The sequence below is a fragment of the Fusarium coffeatum genome, assembly GCF_003316985.1.
Source record: "Fusarium coffeatum strain FIESC_28 chromosome Unknown BRIP53273_contig_329, whole genome shotgun sequence".
In the NCBI taxonomy this organism is placed as follows: domain Eukaryota; kingdom Fungi; phylum Ascomycota; class Sordariomycetes; order Hypocreales; family Nectriaceae; genus Fusarium; species Fusarium coffeatum.
Genome location: NW_022158118.1, coordinates 1 through 24,670, shown reverse-complemented (window position 1 = coordinate 24,670; position 24,670 = coordinate 1). Strand labels below are relative to the sequence as shown.

The 24,670-nt window shown below is 47.4% G+C and overlaps 9 protein-coding genes across 9 annotated transcripts; 6 read left to right on the top strand and 3 right to left on the bottom strand.

The window, feature by feature from the left end:
* Positions 1–26: 26 nt before the first annotated feature.
* On the top strand, positions 27–722 carry FIESC28_10719 (uncharacterized protein; the record flags this gene model as incomplete). The annotated part of the gene is made up of 1 exon (XM_031164849.1): positions 27–722. The coding sequence occupies one exon, from the start codon at positions 27–29 to the stop codon at positions 720–722; it is 696 nt and encodes a 231-aa protein (XP_031011100.1).
* A 116-nt stretch (positions 723–838) lies between these two features.
* On the bottom strand, positions 839–1,853 carry FIESC28_10718 (uncharacterized protein; the record flags this gene model as incomplete). Its single annotated transcript, XM_031164848.1, has 3 exons — positions 839–1,192; positions 1,250–1,426; positions 1,488–1,853. 3 exons carry the CDS (start codon positions 1,851–1,853, stop codon positions 839–841), a joined length of 897 nt encoding a protein of 298 aa, XP_031011099.1.
* Positions 1,854–2,574: 721 nt separating this feature from the next.
* On the top strand, positions 2,575–3,480 carry FIESC28_10717 (uncharacterized protein; the record flags this gene model as incomplete). Its single annotated transcript, XM_031164847.1, has 2 exons — positions 2,575–2,788; positions 2,837–3,480. 2 exons carry the CDS (start codon positions 2,575–2,577, stop codon positions 3,478–3,480), a joined length of 858 nt encoding a protein of 285 aa, XP_031011098.1.
* A 493-nt stretch (positions 3,481–3,973) lies between these two features.
* On the top strand, positions 3,974–5,738 carry FIESC28_10716 (uncharacterized protein; the record flags this gene model as incomplete). Its single annotated transcript, XM_031164846.1, has 4 exons — positions 3,974–3,994; positions 4,061–4,508; positions 4,628–5,373; positions 5,424–5,738. The coding sequence occupies 4 exons, from the start codon at positions 3,974–3,976 to the stop codon at positions 5,736–5,738; spliced, it is 1,530 nt and encodes a 509-aa protein (XP_031011097.1).
* A 104-nt stretch (positions 5,739–5,842) lies between these two features.
* Positions 5,843–8,379, bottom strand: FIESC28_10715 (uncharacterized protein; the record flags this gene model as incomplete). Its single annotated transcript, XM_031164845.1, has 4 exons — positions 5,843–6,469; positions 6,526–6,988; positions 7,034–7,103; positions 7,152–8,379. 4 exons carry the CDS (start codon positions 8,377–8,379, stop codon positions 5,843–5,845), a joined length of 2,388 nt encoding a protein of 795 aa, XP_031011096.1.
* Positions 8,380–8,656: 277 nt separating this feature from the next.
* Positions 8,657–9,565, top strand: FIESC28_10714 (uncharacterized protein; the record flags this gene model as incomplete). The annotated part of the gene is made up of 1 exon (XM_031164844.1): positions 8,657–9,565. One exon carries the CDS (start codon positions 8,657–8,659, stop codon positions 9,563–9,565), a length of 909 nt encoding a protein of 302 aa, XP_031011095.1.
* A 548-nt stretch (positions 9,566–10,113) lies between these two features.
* FIESC28_10713 (uncharacterized protein) lies at positions 10,114–10,693 on the top strand (the record flags this gene model as incomplete). The annotated part of the gene is made up of 3 exons (XM_031164843.1): positions 10,114–10,270; positions 10,327–10,493; positions 10,550–10,693. The coding sequence occupies 3 exons, from the start codon at positions 10,114–10,116 to the stop codon at positions 10,691–10,693; spliced, it is 468 nt and encodes a 155-aa protein (XP_031011094.1).
* A 952-nt stretch (positions 10,694–11,645) lies between these two features.
* FIESC28_10712 (uncharacterized protein) lies at positions 11,646–16,968 on the top strand (the record flags this gene model as incomplete). Its single annotated transcript, XM_031164842.1, has 4 exons — positions 11,646–11,951; positions 12,002–12,516; positions 12,565–15,348; positions 15,990–16,968. 4 exons carry the CDS (start codon positions 11,646–11,648, stop codon positions 16,966–16,968), a joined length of 4,584 nt encoding a protein of 1,527 aa, XP_031011093.1.
* Positions 16,969–17,702: 734 nt separating this feature from the next.
* On the bottom strand, positions 17,703–18,857 carry FIESC28_10711 (uncharacterized protein; the record flags this gene model as incomplete). The annotated part of the gene is made up of 2 exons (XM_031164841.1): positions 17,703–18,452; positions 18,510–18,857. 2 exons carry the CDS (start codon positions 18,855–18,857, stop codon positions 17,703–17,705), a joined length of 1,098 nt encoding a protein of 365 aa, XP_031011092.1.
* Positions 18,858–24,670: the final 5,813 nt, after the last annotated feature.

The window sequence follows — 24,670 nt, the reverse complement described above, 5'->3', positions numbered from 1 at the left end:
AAAAAAAAAAAAAAAAAAGGGACGCCATGGAGCTGACCTCATTCCTTCAAGTGGCCGCCTTCACTCTCTTGGCGGCCCTCCCAACTGTTCACGCCGGCACCACTTACTACGACATCCCCTGGAACATGACAGCCGGCGAAACCTACAACGTCACAATCGACCAGAAAGTTGAACCGGGGTCTGAAAACGCAAGGACAGCCGATGCTTATCGCGTCTATCTCGCCTTGACGCCGCCCGGATGGGGCACAGGAGCTTCATGCTGGCTCCAATATCTCATCCCTGTGGCCGAAACACAAGTCAACATCACTATCCCCCCAGACGTGGTTCCTGACAAGACACGCATTGAATTATCAACTGCCCTTGTCAATTCGAAGCGTCCTCGCAATCCAAACACTGGGTATGATTACAGTGGAAGGTCGATCATTCTAGGGGCAAATGGGACTTGGGGCAAGGCCGAGTTGGATGGACGAAGCATGGGCAATGCTGATGAAGTTTCATGTGTGGCCTATAGCTGTGTTAGGGATTGCTATGATCAGTATTGGAAGGGAGACAAGGATGATGACACGTTTTATGAGAAATCTCATGCTTGCTCGCAGGCTTGTACAAAGGATTTGAACCCATCATTATCAAATGCCGTATCTCTGAACGAGATGTCGATTCAGAATGTGCTGACAGTAGGGTTGGTTGTTGGGTTTGTTCACTTAATAGCTGGCGCATTTTAGATACTCAGATTTCTATCATCTCACAATAGATAAAAGAGCAATAATTAGATAGTTAGACTAATGATAATCTGACCTGAAAACACGATATACTATTCTGCAGGCTTCGAGCTGCTGTTTCACTTCTTATACAAAGCTCGCAAAGCGTCAACCAATTCCTGCTCTCCCACAACAGTGTTCTCATCATATTTGATATCCTTACCAATAACCCCGTCGCCCAAGCCAGCAACTGTCATCTCCTTAAACTCCTCAGCATGAGCTTCCGGGACAATCTGCTTCCAATAATCGAGCAGCTGGTCTTTTTCGACAAGCTTTAATTCAACCTTCTTCCCTGTAATTTCTTCCACTGCCTCTTTGAGATCGTTGGCACCGTAAGCTCGTGGGCCGAATAACTTGTAGTAATGTGGGCTTGGCTTGGCGGGTGATGAGAGGAGGGAGTTGACGCAGCTTAAGGCTATGTCTTTGAGTCCGACCTAGAGTTTGATATCAGTCTTGATTTTCTTCGTTTTTACTCTGAAGTGGTTACTTACCATTGGAAACTTATAGTCAATGGGTGTAATCCATGAGTATATGGTAGGGTTATCTTCCTTTGCAACATCAAGAAGAGGGGCAAAGTCTTCGAAGAAATAAGTTGGTCTGATAATTATGACCTCTGGCACAGCATCTTTCAAGATTTCATCCGAAATATGGTTCAGACACAAGACACCCTGATAAGTAGATACGGTCAGCGTGTTGCTTAAACGTATGGGAATGTTTTCGTAGACTTACAATACCGCTAGAGTTCTGGGATCCAATAGCGGATAGGATAAGAAGTCTGTCAACGTTTGCCTTCTTCAGAGCATTCTTCACGTTGGTAGCGGTCCGAGTTGCCCATTCTGCCTGGTTTGTTCCATCCAAAATGGGAGGTGGGATGTAAAAGACGGCGTTTGAGCCTGTAAAATCAAGGCTATCACCATCTCCAACGTCACCTTTGACGGCTTCGAAGTTTGAATTCTGGACGAACTCAGGTGGTGCTTTGGCTGGATCTCGATAAATAGCCCTAACAGAAGGTTTGCTGTTAGAGGATAAGAGAGCGCGGATTGTTTCTCGACCAGCTTTGGTTGAGGCTGGGAGGACAGTGATGTGAGGAGACATGGTTGTGATGTTGATAGGTAGATATTTAACTGTAAAGATGAATTGATCTGATATTATTTAAGTCTTGGGTGAATAAAGAGAGTAACTTATATAGAGATTCTCTTGACCTAGAGTATCTAAGAATCTTATGTCAGATCTCAAAAGAAAACATTGGAAGTGACTGGTTACACTTGGCGATCCTTCGCAGACCAAGAAATCAAGTTGGCGCGGACAAAGGCGGACATTGAAAGTCCGAATCAGCGAGAGTCCGAAAGGATTCAGCTGAAACTCATCATGGTCTTGGCCTTGTGGATCTCGGATAAGCATAAATTCGATGTAAATCTGCAGGCTTACAAATACTCTACCACTCTCAATTGAACTCTATGAGTAGAGTATCACTAGGTAGAAGGCTTGAAAGGTTGCTACACACCCTCTCTTATGCTCAATGTGTGAGAAGGAAGTTTGGGGAAGAAGCATAGCGAGACAGAAGAATCAGAGATTCATAGCAGTGAGGATAGGGCGTTTCGTTTTACTGTCAGAATACTTCAACTCTTGAGATTTCGGATAAGCAAAACACCAATTGATCGACCACCAATCATGGGAGATACCGACTCACCATGAGAATGTCCTAGAATGTGCATCACCTATAACAACCCCGCATCGATATAAAAATACGAATATTCTATTACTATCATTATCTCATGATCAGGATACCGATTCAACAGATTTATAATCACTCAAGATGTCACCATCCGCTACCATCGCTACCCCTGGTCAATCAATTCTAAACACAGCCAAGGCCCAAGATGGCTCAGTAAAGCGTATTCACAAGATCCCCGTCTTCGCCACTAAAGAAGAAACTCGAAAATGGCAGCTAGAACAAATGGCTGCTGCATTCCGAGTGTTTGCTAAACTTGGGTATGCAGATGGAAGTAGTGGTCATATTAGTTTACGAGGTACACCACAAGATAACCCTTCCTTGGGGCAAGTCTAACAATTTACAGACCCTGTTGATCCAGACACATTCTGGATAAACCCCTATGGCGTACACTTTGGTCTTCTCACAGTCTCGGATATGGTTCACATAGACAACAAAGGCAATCGCATAGGAGGCGCAGAAAAGCCAGTCAATACAGCTGGCTTCATCATTCATGAAGCCATTCACAAACGACGTCCAGACATAAATGCAGCCTGTCATCTCCACAGCCCCTACGGCCGCGCCTGGTCAACATTTGGCAAACCTATCGATATGATCAACCAAGACAGTTGCATGTTCTACAACGACCTCACAGTCTATACCAACTTTGGTGGTGTTGTTTTCGCCAAAGAGGAGGGAAGTCAACTTGCTGATGCGCTAGGCGATACTAAAAAGAATATCATCTTGCAGAACCATGGACTTCTTACGTCGGGAGGGACTATTGGTGAGGCAGCAGCTTTCTTTATTGCCTTGGAAAGGGCGTGTCAGGCTCAGTTGCTTGTGGAAGCCGCTGTAGCTCCTGATGGATCGCAGTTGAAGAAGACGCTGGTGAGTGATGAGGAGGCGCAGTATACCAAGGATAATACTGGAAGTCCTGAGGCCATGTATATGCAGTTTGAGCCTGAGTATCAGATGATGCTGAAGGAGTCCAAGGGTGACTTTCTACTATGATAGTGTGTAAACATGGTCCAGGTGTTCTGAAATAAAGTTGCATGAAGTCATGAGAGAATCGTTCACAAATCATTCCTCCACAATTCGGGACATCGGGCCTGGGGGTAAATCCTTCTGCAAGTGCGCTACAAGTTACCAAAAGGGTCGCAGTAACCTGGTAGTCCAGGTCGCATTATACAATTTACCCAGCTTGGCAGCTCGTATATATCCTGTTAGTTGTGCCGATAGCTGAGGCATGGCATGTGGTATATTGGCGTGCTTACGGGGACGTATATGACACAGAATATGTATATATCGAGGGATCGTCGTCCTTCGATGATACCAGTCTCAAGTCTCATTCATCTTATAAGATAAACAACGATGCGGTTCGCTCACTTGTTTCAGTCCGCTTGTGCGTTCTTGGCTTGGCCGCAAGATGTTTTATCTGTAGAGACATCTCAGCCAACTGTCACTGTAAAGAATGGCACATACGCGGGTGTCTATAACAAGCACTATGGTCAAGACCACTTTCTCGGTATCCCTTTTGCTCAGGCAAGTCATCAAACCACTGCCTCATCTCCCATAACTAACTCTTGCTTAGCCCCCCGAGAGATTCTCAGTAGCCCAAGGTCTCAATACTTCATGGAAAGGTGTTCGAAAGGTTACCAAACTCGCCGTCCACTGTTATGGCTTCGGATCTGACCAAACCGGCTACGAGCAATCCGAGGATTGCCTCTATCTAAACATCGTCCGGCCTTCAAAGATGAAGAAGACTGCTGGCCTCCCCGTGGCTGTTTGGATCCATGGAGGAGGCTTAATACAGGGCGGTGCTTCTGATAAGCGGTACAATTTATCTTTTATCGTCGAGCAAAGCGTTGCCGTTGGTAAACCTGTCATCGCTATTGGTCTTAACTATCGTCTTAATGCGTTTGGTTTCATCGGTGGTAAAGAGATCACGAAAGAGGGAGCTACTAACCTTGGTTTTCGCGACCAAAGACTTGCGCTTCGTTGGATTAACGAGAACGTCAAGGCTTTTGGCGGCGACCCTGGTAAAGTAACTATCTGGGGAGAAAGTGCTGGCGCTGAGAGTGTTGCGGCTCAACTTTTTGCGTATAATGGCAAGTCGATAATAGCGTCTAGGTTACGCTCTTAATGCTAACGCTGGTAGGACGCAACGATGGGTTATTCAGGGGAGCAATCGGCCAGTCTGGGTTCGGAGCCCCTCTTGGTCGATATCCTGGTGGTTTCAACGCAACTCAAGCAATGCAGGCTACCTACGACCGTCTTGTTACCAAGGTCCCATCATGCGCCGACTTGGCAGGATCAGGGAAGTCTCTGCCTTGCCTGCGAAAAGCTCCTATAAGTGAGATAACCGCTGCCATATTAGCCATCACCACGACCCGTCGTGAGTGGGCTCCAGTCCTAGACGGAGACTTTCTTACAGACTATACCACCAACCAGTTATCCAGCGGCAATTTCGTCAAAGTCCCAATCCTCATTGGTGCCAACACAGATGAAGGTGTTTCATTTGGTACTGGCAGTCCTATCAATACTGATGAGGACATGAGAGATGCTCTTACCTATATTATCCCACCTCAAGTAAAAGACACCGCAGGAAAGAGTGTTGATGAACTCACTGATGAAGCCCTGGAGTTATATCCTGACGATCCAAGGGTCGGAATACCATCCTTGGAGACTTGGCCACATGTCATCAAACCAGGTGATGAGTACGCTGAAAGATTTGGGCTTCAGGCTCGTCGATCGAATGCTTTATTCGGAGACTTTACTATACACTATCAACGACGGCGTGCGAACAGGGTCTGGGCAAAGCATGATGTTCCTAGTTATGGGTATCGCTTTAACATCAAGCCCAATGGACAGCCAGAACATGCTGGAGTGGCACATTTCCAAGAGGTAAGCATATTTTGACAAAAGTCTTTAGGTACTTATACTGATTTTTGAAGGTTGCTTTCGTGATGTACAACCTCAATGGCGACGGATACACAAGCGACCCTCTTGGTGGTGAAGCATCATATCAAAAGGCTACTAGGGCAATGGCCAAGAATATCAGCACTGCGTGGATCAACTTCTTCAATAATCTCGACCCCAATGGAAAGAAGGGAGAAGACCTTTTCAGTGGTGAGAAATGGCCTATTTATGAGTCTTCTGGGGACTCTATCGTGTTCAACATTAATGGCTCCCACATTGAAGCAGACGATTGGAGATCTGACGGTATGGATTGGATGATCAAGCATGCCTTGGACGTCTTTGGAAACTAAAGGTAGTACTTTGACTCCCATCACATAACAAATATCAAATGGGCTGCTATATTTCCGTCTATGTCTCGAGTAGTCAAAGCAACATCTCTCTAGGCCTACTAAACTTAAGTCAATTCGTAGCCTTCCCATTCACTCAAAAGTCCAAGAATCGTTATCGGATATGCTTTTCGCCTAGAATCTTTCCCCCACATCAGCTTTGGTGACAGAAGCCTGAGGCCGTTGCTTTCTCGACACATTCTCGTCAGCACTCTTCCCATTCCCGCCGTACCTCTTATTAGCCACTCCTTTGGCTTATCAAGATTTCGCTCTTTATCCTCTACATCCCAGTCATTCTTCTTGTTCAGGAAGGCTATTATCATAGCCGCCATGCCCACAGCGATTGGTGTCGAGACAGATGTGCCGCTCATCCTGCGGTATCCTCCGCCTGGCCAATGACTAGATATATCCACACCAAAGGTGCCGAAGATGAGGAAGTTCTCATTTGCGGTAGGGCTGACCCAGGCAAGTTTATAATGTTCATCGGTTGATCCCACGCAGTTGGCCAGTCGGTGATCACGCGCCGGCCAGGCTATGGCATGAATATCTCCATGATTTGCAGCTGCTGCGAAGACACAGATTCCTTTATTGCCTGCTTCATCTAAAGTTTGGACAAGTTCGAGAGAGCCTTGTTCACTAAAGCCAAGTGACATGTTGATAATGTTTACCCGGTTTTCTATGGCCCATCTGAGAGCCTGGTGTATTGTTAGTCACAGTAGACGATGGGATGTGATAACATCTAGATAGATACCTCTCGGATGGGATGGGCCTGTTTGCCACCTCTTTTTGGCTTCTTCTTCGGGCTTTCTTCATTATCATCTGGTTTCCGTGAACTGCTCACTTTTGCAATGTATAGTTCAGCACGCGGAGCAATGGTCATGATCAAGCCTGCAATATGAGTACCATGGCCGTCTTCATCAGTCACGTCATCGTCAGGTCCATCTGCAAAGTTCTTGCAGGCTTTGATTCTCTTGCTTTGTATCTCTTCTGGATATGCTGAGGTCTGCAGCTTCACCCCTATTTTTGTTCTTCGTTTTGCCGGTTGGCTGAAATCGGGATGGTTTAGATCAATTCCAGTGTCGAGTATGGCGACCTTCACCGGCGGCCCAGGCCACTTGTCGGTAGGCCCTTCAATATCATCGTCGGGATGCCATCCAATCCGGTTATACCATGTTTCCTCCAAAGTCTTGAGGAAAGCCTCGAAATTCTCCGAGCTGGGTTTGTTAGCAATGTCACTGAATTAAATAATGTAAACGAACTTTTGAGGCGTGGGTGTAGACTGTTCTTCCTGACTTCTTGCATCTCCGATTGCGTATAATTCACCTTTACCTATGAGATTATCATGTATACATCGCTCAAGCTGTTAGGAGTACCTACCTGGGTCTTCTGCAACGTCCCTTGGCCCCGGAGAGGGTGTTCTGCACTGCGGCCTCTCCTTCGGAGGAGCCAAGCTATTATTGTCGTCCAGTTCCTTATCATCACGGTTAACTTCGGAAGGGTCGACATGTCTGACAGGTAGCGGCATTGGAAAGCGGTGGCCGTGCTGTCTAGCAATCTTCCATGCATTTTCTCCGCTCTCGTTTGTTGCTGAGCGACTTGCACCATACTCGAGTAGGACGCGCAAAGTCTTCTTATGGCCCTTCTCAGCAGCCAGCATTAATGGTGTGTAACTCGTCTTAGTTTTACAATCAACTTCCGCCCCGTGCTCAAGAAGGACCGCAACGCACTTCTCATGTCCAGCCCTCGCTGCAACATGTAGAGGATACCATCCCCTAGGTAGAGTCGCCCCTGCTGCGTGTGGATCGATATGTAGGATATAAGCAACGGCTCGTTCAAGGTCTTGCGATATAGCCCAGTGCATTGCGGCGACCAGATCAACTGGTATACCAGGTCTAATATGACGGTCCAAGAAGTCCCCGAATTCTCCTTCTTTCTTAGCGCACTCGAATATGTGAGTGAACTGCTCGCGATCACCCTGATTCAATTTCTCGACGAGATCGAGAGGCGACTTTCCATTTTCATTTCTGACTGTGGGAGACGCTCCATGAAAAAGCAGAAGAGCGGCCGCAGATGCACAGCCGGACCGAACAGCAAGATGCAGAGGAGTATTACCGGTTGTGTTCACAAGCTTGGGATCTGCTCCATTGACAAGGAGAGTCAATATGAAGTCTGGCGATTCTATGGTTGCAGCAACATGGAGTGCACTTCTTTTAGTGGTCTTTTGATCTGTCTGAAGATTGACGTCGGCTCCTTTTCCCACCAAAAGTTTCACAATTTCGAGGTTTCTTGCTTCAGTTGCAAAAACGAGAGGAGTGAGTTTGCGAAAGCTTCGTGCATTAACATCTGCTCCTTTGTCGAGAAGATTCTTAACTACCAACGTTCGCTCATTCTCACAGGCGTTGTGCAACGGAGTGCGCCAATTCTTGGATCCGCTGCGACTTCTTGCCTCTAGACAATCTTTTGGATATAAGTTTAGCAGTTCAATAGCGATATAAACCCGCTTCTCAATAATAGCTGCGTGGATAGCATCGCCACGTTCTTTTGGTCGATTCTCGGGGTCAAATTTATGGCTGCGTAAAAACTGCTTATAATCTTCAGGCTTCATGGTTGCGAACGATGAGTTTGGTTCACCACGATTGTTTTGAGGCCATCAGCTTATTATAGGCGGGGAATGGCAATCAACCTATGATTCGAACGAGGCTTCGGGCATTTTTAATTAGAAAGAAGATCCTCGTCGAAATTCAGCTGCGCTGCGCAGTAACGTCATTGGCGCTGACAGTGCGACCCATTCCTTGCCAGCGGTGGACGATCTTTATGTGGTGTTATATATTGCAGAATATTCCCAAAGTTTTGGAGCCCAAACTGCGCATAATCATTACAAGATGGCATTCGGCGACAAGCCCAAGAGATATTGGATCATTCCACAAGAATGCCTCTCTCCAGACGATCTAGTCCTTGGAAGCATTCTCAAGTACCCAAACGATCCAATTGACATCCTCAATCGAAGAAAGGTCGAGCCAGTTGACCCCTTGGACATTCTCAGCGAACGAGAACAAGTTACCAAGAGCTTCACTGATGCATTGAACACTGGCTTCGGATCCAAAGTTGGAGCATCTTCTGTCCTCGCTGCTGTCCTGGGCGCTTCACCATTCATCGAAGGGAACTGGTCCAAGGGCAAATCATTCACTATTGAGGCAACAAATGTCCGAGCGCAACACTTCACTCCATCGCCGTCTTATGTCAACAGAGCACTACGTACACGGCAAGTCGATGCATTTGTTCGGGAGTCTTTCTTCTATGCTCCCATCTATATGGTCGTCGGGGTCACGGTTGCGAAAACAATGTCCCGCAAATCAGAACGATCTCGCGATAGAGGCGGTGGTGCAGGTCTGGGAATAGGGCCACCAGGTTTAGGGCTGGAAGTATCTGGAGAGTTGACAGCAAACCATGAGACACAGTCATCCTACCAAGACTCGGTCGAGGAAGATGTCGTTCTGGCGTATCGTCTCCGAAGATTTCGCTATTCCAAGAGAAAGGATGGTTTCAAAGGCAAGAAACAAGACGAGATCAGCCATGTTCACTATAGCCTGCCAGAGAAGATGTTGAGATCTGGAGAACCGATTGAAGAAGTCGCAGAATTTGCAGGTTTTGAAGAGGATGAAGAAGATGAGGACTCATATGTTCCCGCCTTTTCTCGTTTCGAAGGAGATGATGTTGTCGCTTCGGATGTAGAGATGGCCGGATTTGTGGAAGGGGGTACAGATGAGGAGGATTCTGATGATGCTTCTTAAGTGAAGGAGCCTAGTATCAACTTAACGATTAGGAAGTGGAAGCTATCATTATCTATACGATTTTCGCTGTCAATAGATATTTTCGTACTATTGTATCCAAATTATTGTCCATATTTGATTCTCGAAATCACACTGTCTTAAAATCCTGGTGATCGTTTCCTCTATTGTGGTGTCTAGGGTACCACAAGCTTGGGGTCCCCGTCAAGCCATCAAGGATATGCATTTCCTAACAACTCAACCAGCTGGAACTCAAGGTCCGAAGTCCGAACTCAAGAGCAACCTGACAGTTGAGTCTCATCTTTAGTGGATTAAATATTGACTCTTCCCCAGTCGGTGGAACTCCAGAGAATTCACGGAGTCCCGATCTGGTAATTAGAAATCTATTTATACTACCCCATGCAAATCCAAGACCTAAAGTTCCTCCGCCTATCTAAATGCTTATCAATCACTCTTGTATAAATATTGAGTAGGAATATTGTCGTCATGAACTTGACATATTATCCGAAAACTCATCTTTTGATATCCCGAATACTCTCACGCACCTGAATATGTCAGCCAATGAAAGTACAGCTGAGGCCACCTATGAGGCCGGCTGCCATTGTGGTTATATCGGCCTCTCTGTGACATTGTCACCTCCTCTGCCTGAGCATCAAGTTACAAACTGCAATTGCTCTGTCTGCCGTCGAACAGGTTACCTTCTTGTTTGTGAGACGCACCTCCTGATTTGATATGTACGGTGTAGAAGCTAACCTATACCTCAGACCCAAAGTACGAGAAAGTTGAATGGCACAACGACTCAGATAAGCGAGTCTCTCGATACTTGTTCAGTACTAAAACTCGCGATCACATGTTCTGCCCCAAGTGCGGTGCTAGTATTGGCATTGATTTTGGCAAGACACGACCCGATGATCCTCTCTATGGTATCAGTGTACGTATAGCAGACCTTGAGTTTGAACCCAAATCGACTGACTGATGGCTTTGCAGGTTCGACAGTTCAACAACATTGATCTAGACTCACTTCGATATGAGAAGTTTGACGGTATGCAGAAGTTAGGAAACGGCGTTGATTTATCTGGTACAGAAATCGACCCAAAGACAGGCGAGCCACTTGCTTCTGCTTCTACTTGATTGCTTCTATCCAGTGTCTGAAACAAGAAGGAGTGTGTACTGTACTGGTTTTGGAAGGGCAGGGGTTAAGAAAAAACACCAATGAATGATCGAGATGACAGCTGAAGGCTTACTTGTTTCCAAGCCATTTACGCAAGCTTTCTGAGGGTGGGGATGGGCGATCGTATCATGGATGCTTTAGTGGCACTGACAGTTCCTTGTTAGCTTGGTTGGTCTAGCCTGGGTCTGGGCCTGTAGGTGCTTGTGCTGTGGCCTGTCTGGCTGAACAAGTACCCTGGACCTTGGCTTTTGATCATCGATTAGAAGTCTTGGCTTACATGTATGAAGTTTCACGACGACTACATGGTATCAAGCTATGGCTGTGGTAAATGGAAGCAGTCTTGTCATTTTTATCGTGTCTACTGCAAACAACAGAACTGATTGCTCTGCATTTAATGGCGTTCAAGAACAGGTACCTGTAACAAGTGCGGGGAGCTCTCTCCCCTACCACCACCCCGCCATAGCTCTCTGTACGCGGCTCTTGACGTACACACTAAAAATGATCGACCCCGGGCCAAAGCTCCCTTGTTTATCGGCTAATCGACGTCATCGACCTTAAATCATACCTGATAGATGATTGCCAGTTTCCTTGGCTGATCCCAGAGCGATGAATCAGTTGCAATGAGCCAAGCGTGTATGTTTGTTTTGTGCGACACTAATTACTACTAGTATTTCATTCATTTCTCCTCTTCCTTCTTTTCTCCTCCCTCAACCCGTTTCTTTCCTTCCGTCAGGGCGTCAGAAGAATTGGCCGTCGAGACGAAATAATCTCGTCACCTTATGCCATCTTGGACTAATACTTAGGCTACTTTATTTTGGCAGGACAACTCTTCTGTTACTCACCTGCCTTCGTCATCATCCTTACTCCAGTCCTCCCACTGCTACTCTGCAACAGATAGAATAGGTCGTCATCATGTCGCAGTTTCAGCAGCAGCAGATACCCGCGGCCGGCCAACATTACAGTGGCCGGAACCGCGTTCCCAATGTCAAGGAGTTTATGGACCAGCTAGATCAGAACAAGAAGCAACGTGATGCTCAAATCGAAGAACAACTCAAGCAGAACAAGATTCATGGAGAGACAAAGGATCACAAACAAGACAGAGCCGAAGCTATTCGACAGCAAAAGGACGTTCGCACTGTCCGCGATCCGGTTACAGGAAAGGATGTCGGTATTCGAGACGCAGATATGGATTTCGAGGATGCCGTTGATAACCCTCAGGTACGTTGATACGGAACGTTCTCTACGATGTTTTTCTAATCCCCTCTTAGATGTCAGTTCCCAACGAGAACTTAGGAAAACCCACCACCGTTGCAGTCTCTTCAAAAATGTCTGGAGAGGAGTATCGTTACGCTCAAGATGTTACTGCGCCCCCAGACCCCGTTGAGACGGGTGCGACATCTGATGTACCCATTCGAAGTGAGAAGACTTCTGTCGTGTTCTACAAGACCCCCTCGGTCAGCTACGAACCAATGTTTGCCATTCTTGAACAGCGCACCAATGTCTTGTGTGCCGGTATCTTCTGCGCGATTGTCTTCATTGGAAAGATGTTTGGCGGTCGTCTCCTAGGTCTCATCCCTCTGGGATTCTGTGTTGCATCAGGCGTTTTCCTCTGGACCAAGGATTTGATTCGCCAAGGTCGAGATCTCGAATGGTCAAGCGAGCAGGAACGTGGCGAGACTGCCACTGCGAACCTGATCCCTGAGTCCGTTGAGTGGATGAACACTATGTTGGGAATCATGTGGGGTCTCATTAACCCTGAGATGTTTGCAGGAGTTGCCGATACGTAAGTTACTTAGTTCAGTCCCGGAGATATTTATGCTAACAGAAACAGTCTCGAAGACGTTATGGCTGCCTCCGTTCCTGGTGTCATTGAGAACGTTCGCGTCGCAGACATCTCTCAGGGCAACAACCCCATTCGTATCCTCAGCATGCGCGCTCTTCCCGACTCCCATGTCCAAGATATCAAAGATGAACAGCACCGACAGAATGAAAAGACTACCGACCCCGAAGAGCTTGCAGCCAACGAGCAAGCTGGTTCCTTCTACAATCTCGAAGTTGCCATCGCCTACCATGCCAAGCCCTCCGGTGGAGATATCGCCTCCAAGGCTCGCAACATGGGTATGCAGCTGGTGTTCTATCTTGGTGTCAAGGGGCTTTTTGGTGTTCCGTTGCCTATCTGGGTCGAGCTTCAAGGTCTCGTCGCAACCGCTCGAGTTCGACTGCAGTTGACCCCTGACCCTCCTTTCCTCAAGACCCTGACCTTCACACTCATGGGTATTCCCAAGGTTCAGGCCGGTTGTACACCAATGATTGAGAAAGGCGTTAATATTCTCAACCTGCCTCTGATCTCCAACTTTGTTAACTGGGCCATTGGCGCTGCTGCGTCGATGTATGTGGCGCCCAAGAGTCTGTCATTGGATCTCGGCAAGATGCTTCAAGGTGACGACATCAAGAAGGAGACTTTGGCTCTAGGTATCATGTTCGTTCGAATCCACAAGGCTACTGGCCTCAGCAAGCAAGATCACCGTGGTAGCAAGGGTGGTGGTTCTGATCCCTACATCACCATCAGCTGGAGCAAGTTCTCCAAGCCCCAATTCTGTACGCGAGTCATCCAAGACGACCTCAACCCCGTTTTCGAGGAGAGTGCCGGTCTTCTTGTCACTGCAGACCTCCTCAAAGCCGACGAGCAGCTGTCGGTCGAGCTTTGGGACAGCGACAGGTCGTCTGCCGATGATGTCGTTGGCAAGGTTGAGCTCAGTATTCAAAAGCTTATCCAGCACCCTGGTAAAATGTTCCCTCAGGTTTCCAAGCTTCGTGGTGTCAAGGCCGAAAGCGAGATGCCTGGAGAGCTTCACTGGGAAGTGGGATTTTTTGGAAAGACGCAATTCCGTAAGGCTCTACGAACAGATGGTCGGGATCTCAATCTTCCCAAAGAACTCGCAGACAAGCCTGAGCTTCAAGAGAACAAGGGCGCTATCGACAACGCAGAGGAAGATGCCGTCATCCACACTCCTCCTGATCCCTTGTGGCCTTCTGGTATTCTGAGCGTTGTTGTTCATCAGATTGTTGGTCTGGAGTTGGCCAATATCAAGGGCTCTAATGGAAAGCGAAAGGGTCGTGAGTACGAGCCAGCCCGCCCTGAAGCTGGTGAAGTAAAGGAAGAGCAAGCCAAGACTCTTCCCAGCTCATACTGTACAATTCTGCTTAACGATGACCTGATCTACAAGACTCGAACAAAGGTCGTTTCATCTCAGCCTATTTTCAACGCAGGAACCGAAAAGTTTATCCGCGACTGGCGCTCTGCTATTGTCACTGTCGCCGTCCGTGACTCGCGCAACCGACAGCACGACCCGCTTATCGGTGTTGTTCCCCTCAAGCTGACCGATATCCTTCAAACCAGCAGCGAATCGACTAGGTGGTACCCTCTTGATGGAGGTATTGGCTTTGGGCGCATCCGTATCTCGTTGCTGTTCCGTTCTGTCGAGATTCGCCTTCCTCCCCCTCAGCTAGGCTGGGATATCGGTACTTTCGAATTCTTGTCCAACGCTATCACAACCACTGGATATGCTCCGGCCAACCATGTCAAGCTTCGTTTCCGTACTGGAGGCTCCTCTGCCAGTATTGGTAAGAGCTCATCCACACGAGAGGCTGACGGCATGTCTTTCAACGTTAGTGGGGAGAACGACAATCAGCGTATTCGACTTCCAGTCCGTCACCGTTACAGTTCGCCTATCTTTGTGGAATTCTATCCAAGCGGCAAGAGGAACCCTGATGCCTATGCTGTCCTCTGGCTCCTGGAGCTGGTTGATGGTGAAGCTAAGGATTTCGACATTCCCATCTGGAGGTGCGACAATGGCACACGACTATCCCAAAACTACATCACCGAAGAGAACTACAAATCTGTTCCAGATATCGAGATGGAGCAAGTTGGAAGACTCCGTTTCAACGGCCGTTTCTCCGCGGGAACCGATTCTGATCACATCAAATTTGCCAGCACGAATGACGATCGCGAAACCATTGAGACCTGGGAAGCCTGTTACGCAGAAGGCGTGCGTCAGCAGGATGTCGAGGCTGAAGTCCCTCCTGTAATTCAGAAACTACATGAGGAGTCTTTGACCCATGGCCGTGATGTTCTTGCTCAAGCCGACGAGAAGCAGAAGGAAAAATGGCTCGCCAAGGACGGCACTGACTGGAGCGGAGCCTTTGGTGAAGACCCTTCGGCTATGATGTCGGGAGGAAGACACAGTCAGGACAGTGAAGAGTATGATGACTTCGATGAAAATGATTCCGATCCCGACCTTGGTATCCAGGATGGTGATACTGAACCAACAGAGCCCTCCGAGAATGGCCGCCGTTCGATGGATACCACAGGCACCAATGCGACAAGTGCGACAGCCGATTCTCAGGGCAGCTCCAGCAGCAAGAATCCCATCAAGAAGATCAAGTCTTATCGTTCAGACAGCCGCGACTTGCACCGAAAGCATCGAGGTCTTATGCAATGGCGTCCAATGCGCAACGTGCAGTTTGTCAAGGACGAAGCCAAGTTTGCGGTCCGAAAGGTGGCCAAGCTTGGAGCGCTTGATGGCCGAAAGCCTGACGTCGAGACTGAGATTTAGTGTGTTTATTTTCTTTTGTAGTAAAGGGATAATAGTGGTCGGTAAACGAATGAGATTGATGATGACACGAATGGAGTTTTAATGGTTACGCTTGTATAAATACGAAGCAGTTTTATGCGAAATGAATTCAACCCTTTTATTTTTAGCTTACATGCTGTGCAACCGCAAACATACAGGCACACTTGCGCAATAAAAGTAGAGTCAGTGAATAGGAAAAAAGTGTCTGTGAAATTAATTGCTCTCGTTGCCGCCTTCCAAGTGAATCTCAGATTCGAGGTTGAAGCACGTGAGCAGCCGATAGGTAGCGCCACGCCTCTTGGCAATCTCTCTACACTGACACTGACAGTACTTGCTATTCTTCTTACAATTTTTTTTGTTTTGTTTTCATACTTGAAAGGAGAATATTTCTACTAAAAGCTTTTGTCTTCAGGCTGATCATTCTATTAATACCATTTACTTAGCATCAAAAGTGCAATCGACGATTGCTCATACGTTTAGCGACATCGCGCCGCGCCGCGTTGAGGCGTGTCAAGGTGTAAAGCATGAGTTTCAATACTATAAACGGTGGGAATACCAACCAAAACAATCAACAGGCGAAATTACCACCTCAAATCTCTCGCTACGATTCTCTTTCGGATAGTGCTGAATCAGATGATCCTTTGGCCAGAGATGCACAAACAAAAAGCCACGAACAAGATCCAGTCAAGCGACATTCAGAATCTCTGACACCAAGTAGCCAGTCAAACTTGGGCGCTGGTTTGAAAAGGCTACCAGCAGACATCAACGGTTACAGAGAGGCCAGCTTGGAAGAAGATGACTTTGAAGCGCCAGTCATGTCAGACTTGACGCCACGACCACGAGGAAGACCACCAAAGACGTTATCCCAACCAGCTCAGGTCCCTAAAACGTCGGTGCCAAGTGAAACACGAACCGGTGCTTCCAGCGCTGCAACGTCGACAACACCGGCGCGGAAAAGAGGCAGGCCTAAAGGTTCACTAAATAAACTGAAAAACGTCTCAACAGCCGCCGCTGGGCGGCAGGCCCGACAAGTCAAGCCGCGGCCTCACCCTGATGGCTTCGTCGGCTTTCCTAAACGAAGAGGACGTCCCCCGAAGCTCCCATCACCCCCTCCCAGAGAGCTTTATTACAAGACAGACGTCCAATTCTTCCCGTTTCTGTGTGAGTGGATGGACTGCAAGGCTGAGCTACACAACCTTGAGACACTGCGGCGGCACGTCTACATAGTCCACGGCGACTCTATTGAGTGCATGTGGGGAAAGTGCGGCCGTCTAGAGAAGCCTCCTGAATTTGAAGAAGACGAGGCCTTCAAAGAGCACATGGAGGAGACACATCTAGTGCCCTTATCATGGCACGTTGGCGATGGGCCAAATAACTCTGGAAAGCAGAGCTTGCAAAGAAAAGATGATGACAATATACCGGACTACCTCAAAGATGAGCACGGCAATCAAGTCACGCCCTCGATTCGGGATCAAGAAGAGGAAGATTTGTTAACGTGGAGAAAGAACCGCCGTAAGCTGAAGGAGCTGCTTATCCGTATGAACGATAACCTCCCCGATGAGCCTGGCGAAGAGGGGGTTACCGAACGACCAAATGCTTGAGAGGCTCAACCATCCAGAGGCTGTTAACATTTGATACATCACGGCCAGTCTAATGCACCTGGAAAGTGAAATTCAAGGTTTATTTTTAAGTATGGCTAACCAAAGCTTGAATCCCTTTCCTTGTCAGCATGGCATTGGTGGGTTACGGTCGATGTTTTGGCTAGAGGTGCATTTGCCCAGTGGAAGACGTCGACCGAGACTTCCCACTCAAGGATGTTAGCTCGATAAGATTTGTGGCAGATGGGAGTTCTCGTGATAAGCACATGCTTTCAAGTGCCGTGCAGTTCTGATTAGCCTCGAAGCTTGAGGGATAGGGTGTTAAGAAGATTAGAGGCGGCGAACTAATAAAGCTCGATTACTCTGATATTATTTCACTAGATCCAGGGTGGAAATTGCAATTCCCCGATCCCTCAGCTGTCCCAAGCTTGAGAGGCGTTCAGCTGAAATGTCCCAACTTGCATATCATTGACATAGACTCATGAAAAGGTTCACCCAATATCCCGAATATCGATATGGAGGGACGGGATGTTGCAGCAGATCGTCACTGATTACTTTCAAGATTTTGGGACTTTGGGCAACATAACCAATCGAGTTCAATTATTGCGGAAAAGAACAAATTACAACAACTTTGACCGTTCTAAATCAAATCCCAAACACCAGATTTCAGCTCCCCATTCCACCAAATTAAGTACTAGACGAACAAATTACTAGTGCGAGCTCCTTGACCGGCCAATTTAGTAGCCCTTCTCGTCACCGGTCAGAGGGTTTTGGACCTGGATGAGACCGGGAGCAGCGAGAGTGTAGGTGGGAACGTCATCGGGAGTCGAGATGTTGTTGGAAGTGGTCAAAGCAGCATGGGAGAAGCCTGAAGCGACAAGCTCGAAGAAGGGGAAATTGGCATCAAGAGTGACAGAAGCTCCATCCCATTTGACGTTCTCGGCCTTGACGCTGTAAGGAAGCTGCTGGCCGGTGGTGTAGGTAATGTAGAGGTCCTCGCCGCTGTGGGACTTGTCGAGAGTGGCGCTGAAGGAGAGGGTCTGGTCCTTGGGCTCAAGAACAGCAATGGCGCCACCGTTGACCATCAGGCCAGGGAAGATGGGCAGCTTGATTTGGCTGATGTCCTCAGTGCATGATCCAGGGACGACAAAGGCCTGGAGAGCAGACCAGGCAAAGGCAGCGGGGACAGTAGTCAGGAAGGGGGACTCAGAGGGGACTTGATCGAGATAGAGGCGGTAGAAACCGTTCTGCTCACCCTCCTGGCCAATGACCGATGAGATGAGGCGGACAACCTCAGGAGCACCCTCCTTGCTGAAGATGACATTGGCATCCTGAAGAGCACCGAGGACAACATCTGTAAAGGTACCGGCCAGGAGAATAGCATCCTTGAGGTTATCGACGGGGAACTGGTATTTGCAAGGCGAAGGAGCAAACTTGCCCGCTGACTTGAGCGTGGCTAGGGCACCAAGAGCATGGTGCTCCTCTTGCTATTGTGGAGTGTCAGTGATCTGATATAAGCGGTGATGGTTAGCAAGTGCACTTACAGCAATGACAGTCTTAAGAATCTTCTGAGCTTCCGCAAGCTTATCGCCATCAACTTGGTAGTTCTCTACACCTTCGGTCACGTTGTAGAGAAGAGAGCTGAAGTAGGCAGTCTCAAAAAGCTCATTGAATGCGATGAGCTGGAAAGCTACTGTGGAGCCATCACCAAGAGAGGTGGGAAGAGGAGCGCCAGGTAGTTTACCGCCAGCCTGGAGGTTGATAGTGTTAAGCTGCTCCTGATCAGGGTTGGGGAAGCCGTTGGATGAAGGGACTCTGTAAGATCGAGGTAAAAGGCCAGCAAAGGCAGAGCTGATGAGGCCCGCAGAGGCAAAGAGTGTAGAGAAATGCATGACTGCTTTTGTAAAGGGAGCGAGTATTGGCTATGCTTGGAAGAGAGAGAATGTGCAAGATGTATAAGAGACTGGACAGGGAATATGATACTGTAATGTAATAAAGCTGATGAGGGGGAGTTGCTTTGGTGATATATATAAGAGAGAGAGTTTGATGGGGGACCGAATAATGTGAACAAGGCGCACGGTCTACGCCGAAGCTGGAGCCTGAGCCTCTCAGCTGTTAGCAATTGAGTTCATGGCGATGTTAGTTGTCGTGAGGAGCTGTGCACTTGAAGGTATCATGACGACATGTATCTCGCCGAAAGAATGCAACGAGATTGGGTATCTTGAGTCTTAGTTCTCACAGCCTCTAGTCTGGTCGGCGATGTTGCACCCTCTACTGAGGAGGCTAACGACTTAGACGACCGTCAGCGCGGCTAAGACGGCCATGGCTTGAGATTGCAGCAGTACGTACTGAGACTACCATGGGGTAGGATCGGAGAATAGCGGTAGTGCGAGGGGACGATGTTACCTTGGATCTTTTCTCGTCATAGTTCAATTGACTCTTTATGTTGATACTGGGCTTTTCTGTTGTAATTGTCCATCGTCATATTCGCTCCAGGTAACAAAGCCATTGTAGCCATTTTCACCAGACAGACCCAAAACAAGCAAACTACCAGAGAAAATTCACTGATTTTGCGAGAATGTAACATGGACACCATCAGTTTCACACACTTTGGTTCGGCTCTTCTGCCGTGTGGCTGAACGCCATTCGAACAGTAAGCGTAACTAAAGGGACGTCAAGTTCTACTCCGCCTTACGGCTTCACCATTCCCTGTGTCTCTAGCTCCAATCCTCTGAAGTAGGGTAGGGCTTAGACTTGACTACATTCGGGAAGTACAGATCCGAGTTAAAAATGTAAGTGGAGGGTCCCGGGATCAACGATATTGCCAGCTCTAGTAGATGTAACGGCTCGAGGTTTGCCGGTGCTAAATGGGGACTTTGGTAAGCGGCCAATGAAACATGATGACCTCAGATGGCCTTTTAGATCGTTCTTGCAAGACTAGGATCGGAATGTTATCTTTGCCTTGTCTGTAGTGAAACTTATAGCTCGGATCACGGTTCACCACTGGTGTCACATTGCATCAATTACACTCGAGATGTCAGCACTTGAATCAAGTCTAGAGTACAAGTGACAGTGCAGATCCGTGAAAGTCAATCAATCAGACCTTGTGTGTCTGAGTAAGTTCCAACTCCCTGGAGATCACTCTGCAGTTCTGATCGCCTCCCCGTTCATTTTGAGTCGGAACTCTGTTGATGTTTCGCGTGCTTAATCTACAAGTGTTTGCATGAAACTATGAAACTACGAAACTATGAAACTATTATTTAACCATAAACATGGTTTACAGTAACTGCTTCCGCAGGTTTTAGTTCTAGAAAGCGTTGGTATAGTTCAAAGTCCAATCTGTTATCTGAATGTCTAATTCAGCTGGAGCCTGTCTTATTCATAACGGTCGGTATGGAAGCTGAAAAACGTTTAATACTATACCAAAGTCCCGTTTAAGACTATGGCCAATCAGTAATACCGCTGGTATGGCTTCTGGTATATATATAAACGTTCGATTTGAGGTTCATCGATATTGAATGATAGACTGGCATCTGGAAGTCCGAAATCTTCTATCAAGTTACACAACAACTTTTCACTATGTCTTGAGGACGGACTTCACTCCTTTGTATCTAGCCAGTCATATATCAGATGACGTCTAGTCCGTGTGCATGTATCTCTAGATGGTAGGCAAGTCTTTTGCTAGTTTAGGTGGATGTATTGTCCACAATCAATCAACCTTGAACATATCTTCCTCCGAGAATATTTCTTATCCATAGCAAACACCCAACCAGCATCTACACAATTCAACGGATTAATTTATTTACGAGCTTATACGCTGCCGTTTTGATTCTGTCTCCTGTGTGGACAATTTGGTAGACCTGCCCTACTCGCAGATCTTTCTTCGCCCAACTGAAGTTTTGTTTGGTGGTTCTACCTCTCTATATTTAACCATGCATATATGCCTTGTGTAAACTGCAAAGATGATTTGATGGAACACCCAACATTGAAATCGATGAAACATGCCCCCGCTGTATCCCCTGAAGCCTGGCGCTTACGAGCGTCTGCACTCGAGCTGGGCGCTTAGAGCAGGACGAGGCATTGTTATGAAGCCTCATTAACCCATATAGCTTCTATAATTGATTTCCTCCTAATAAATACTTTAATGCCATATCCTACGATAATTCATAATGCTATCTTCTTTGCGACGAGTCTTTCGTACCAAATCCGGCCTCGGTTCTAAAGTTGAAGAGAAGCACAGTTCCGAACCAGATTCATCACCAAATCCTTTATCTAGAAATCGAACGACTTACTTCTACTCCGGTATACACACTTTGCATAGTTCTGAATATGATGAGGTCGAGTGAGTTTGATTTGGTTTATTGGAAATCCCTATCATCTAACCCTTATAGTATCGTATTTGTTCATGGACTGAAAGGGGACTGCCTCAAAACTTGGAAGGATAAGAATGCTACTGAACCGTGGCCTAAAACGCTCCTTCCTCTTGAATTAGGCACTGCTCGAGTTTTGACTTACTCGTATGACTCGACTGTGACTGGTAAAGAAGGCAGTCCCTCCCAAAACAGAATCTCGAACCACGCGCAAAATCTATTGGCAGCTCTTGCTACACTTCGACAGAATGACAATACAGTGAGATCAATCATACTCATCTCACATCTCTGTCTACTAACAGCAATAGAACGAACGCCCTATCATCTTTGTTTGCCATAGTCTCGGTGGGCTCGTTTGCCAAGATGTAATTCTTCTCTCTTGCCCAATATCCGGGTTATCTCGACTCACATTAATAGGCACTCGTTACAGCACAAGGGCGGCCTCAACAACATTTGCAAGACATCGTCCATTTCACACGCGGTGTCATATTCCTCGGAACACCACACCATGGATCAAGTCTTGCAAAGATAGGAGAGTTGGTGTCGCGCTCCTACGGATTCATTAAAGAAACAAACACCGATATCGTCAAAGTTCTCACTGAAGACTCGGAGGTTCTAGCTCGAATTCAAGACAGCTTCTTGGCTCTGATCAGGGCACGTGGCAAAGATGAAGCAAGCATGATTGACATCACTTGCTTCTATGAAGAGCTGCCCACCAAAAGGCTTGGGTTGATTGTCCCAAAGCACTCAGCTATACTGCCTGGTTATGCTTTCATAGCTATACATGCAAATCATGCCGGAATGACGAAGTTCTCTAGTCCTGATGAGCCTGGCTTTAGAGCTGTCTCTGGTGAGCTGAAGCGCTGGATGAAGAGAATTCACCAAACCCCACGCAAACCCTCAAAGCAAGCCATCGTCCATTGTAAGTCGAGTGTAGTCGATCGGTTATGACCTACTGATTTCTCCTAGGCCTTATCCCTTATACATGTAACCCAGACTTTATAGGGCGGTCCGAGATTCTCGAACTGCTGAAAAGTCAACTCAGCTGTTTCGACATTCCATCCCAAAAAAAGGGACATCGAAGAGCTGCGCTTTATGGTCTAGGAGGAATCGGGTATGGCTAATAACTATTACTCAATGATGAGTTTACTAACTTGAGATAGGAAAACCCAGATCGCCCTCGCTTACTCGTATTGGCTACAAGAGATCTCCAAAGACATATCGATTTTCTGGGTCCATGCTAGCAGTACGGAGCGATTCACCGAGGCCTACATCAAAATTGCAGAACAATGTAAAGTTCCGGGTTACCAAGATCCAACTTTCGAGGCTTTGCCATCAGTCAGGGACTGGCTGGAGAGTGAAGAAAGCGGACAATGGATGATGGTCATCGATAACGCCGACGACATGCAACTATTTGTTCCTCAGACCGACAAATCCTTGAACCCCCCAGCTACTCCTGATGACAGCTTGGGTCAGTTCATACCCGCTTGTGCACATGGTACCGTTCTCATCACAACGAGGAACATGCAGGTGGGTTCGCGACTTACAAAAGGCAAGCGTCCAATCGAGGTGGGCAAGATGGACGAACACGAAGCCGCTCAGCTTTTACGAAAAGGCCTGCAACAGGGAGATGACACCTTAATGGATCTGATGCAACTCTCGTCCCGGTTGGAGTTTCTTCCCCTTGCGCTAGTGCAAGCAGCTGCTTTCATACAGGAGAACGGCATCACTGTCATTGAGTACGTGGAGCTCCTCAATGGAAGCGAAAACGACGTTGTAGAGCTGTTGTGCGAAGACTTTGAAGCTACAGGCAGAGACTCAGATACCCCTCGCCCTGTCGCGCAAACCTGGATGCTATCTTTTCAACAGATTAAACGCCAATGTCCCTTTGCTAGCGAACTTCTTTCTTTGATGAGTTTATTCGATCGCCAGGCAATACCCTTGGAGTTTCTCGAGTTTTACGGCGAAGGGCAAAAGCGTGTAGAGTCGAACATCAAGATGCAGCTTGTTAAAGCTTTGGGAGTCCTTAAGGCATTCTGCTTCATTCGTGCTGAGCGAGGCGGTGATTACAACATGCATCGCCTCGTACAGCTAGTTACAAAAGCCTGGTTGACCCGAGAAGGCACCATGTCTGGCTTTGCAAAAGAAGCTTTGCTGTCTGTGTCGGAGTTCTACCCTTATGGTACATTTGAAGAGATTGCAACTTGCACAGCTTATCTTGCGCATGCCAGTTCGGTCCTTCAAATGCAAGAGATTGAGTCAGACGAAGACAAACTGCTCCGAGCCTCGATGCTGCATAGGCTTGGAGGTTACTACCTATATCAAGGGCGGTATTGTGAAGCCGAGAAGTTGCAAGAAGAGGCAATTGCCCTACGCAAGAGTTCACTGGGGGATGATCACCCTGAAACACTTGTCGTAATGTCAGACCTTGCTTCTACACTTTGTGACCAAGACCGACTCAACGAAGCTGAGGCGTTAGAGGTTCGGATTATGGAAACTTGGAAGCGCACACGTGGCGAACAGCATCACCAAACTCTTGATGCCATGAGTAACCTAGCCGTCACAATAAGCGCCCAGGGACGTCCGGAAGAGTCAGAAGTCCTGAACCGCCATGTGATGGAAGTGAGGAAAAGCATACTTGGTGAGGATCACCTCGATACACTTATCAGCATGAACAACCTCTCAAAAACGCTTTCCGATCAGGAACGGCATGAAGAAGCAATAGAGATACAAAATCACGTTTTGGCGGCCCATAGGAGGATTCAGGGAGATGAGCATCCCGATACTCTCCTGAGTATGGGCAATCTTGCACGGTCCTTGTTCTGTCAAGGTGACTTTGGCGCAGCTGAAGAGTTACAAAAGCAAGTGATGGATATAAGAAAAAGAGTATTGGGCGAGGAGCATCCGATGACAATTTTGAGCATGAAGAGTCTTGCGGATACATGGAAGTTGATGGGCGAGCTCTGTGATCCGGACATACCTATCAAAGTTGAGGTGCTTGGAGATGCCCTGAGCCTCTATCAAGAATGTGCCAACGCATACAATCAGATCCTCGGCCCCGATCATACAGACACTAAGGAGACTCAAACTGATTTGTCTGAGTGCCAGGAGTTGTTCGATCGCGCCACAAAAGAGTTGAATGCGAGCTCTACTGAAGTAAATAACCATATAGAAGTGTAGCTACTGGACGGATGTGCGTCTCGCTAAATAGAAACATAGACCATTCCTTGGAAGAGTATCATTCACCAGATGGTCATATAGCATCGTTTCGCCTCTAGCAGCAGCATATTGCAAAAAGCAGATAGGCTGAAATTGCAAAAACATACAACAGCGGG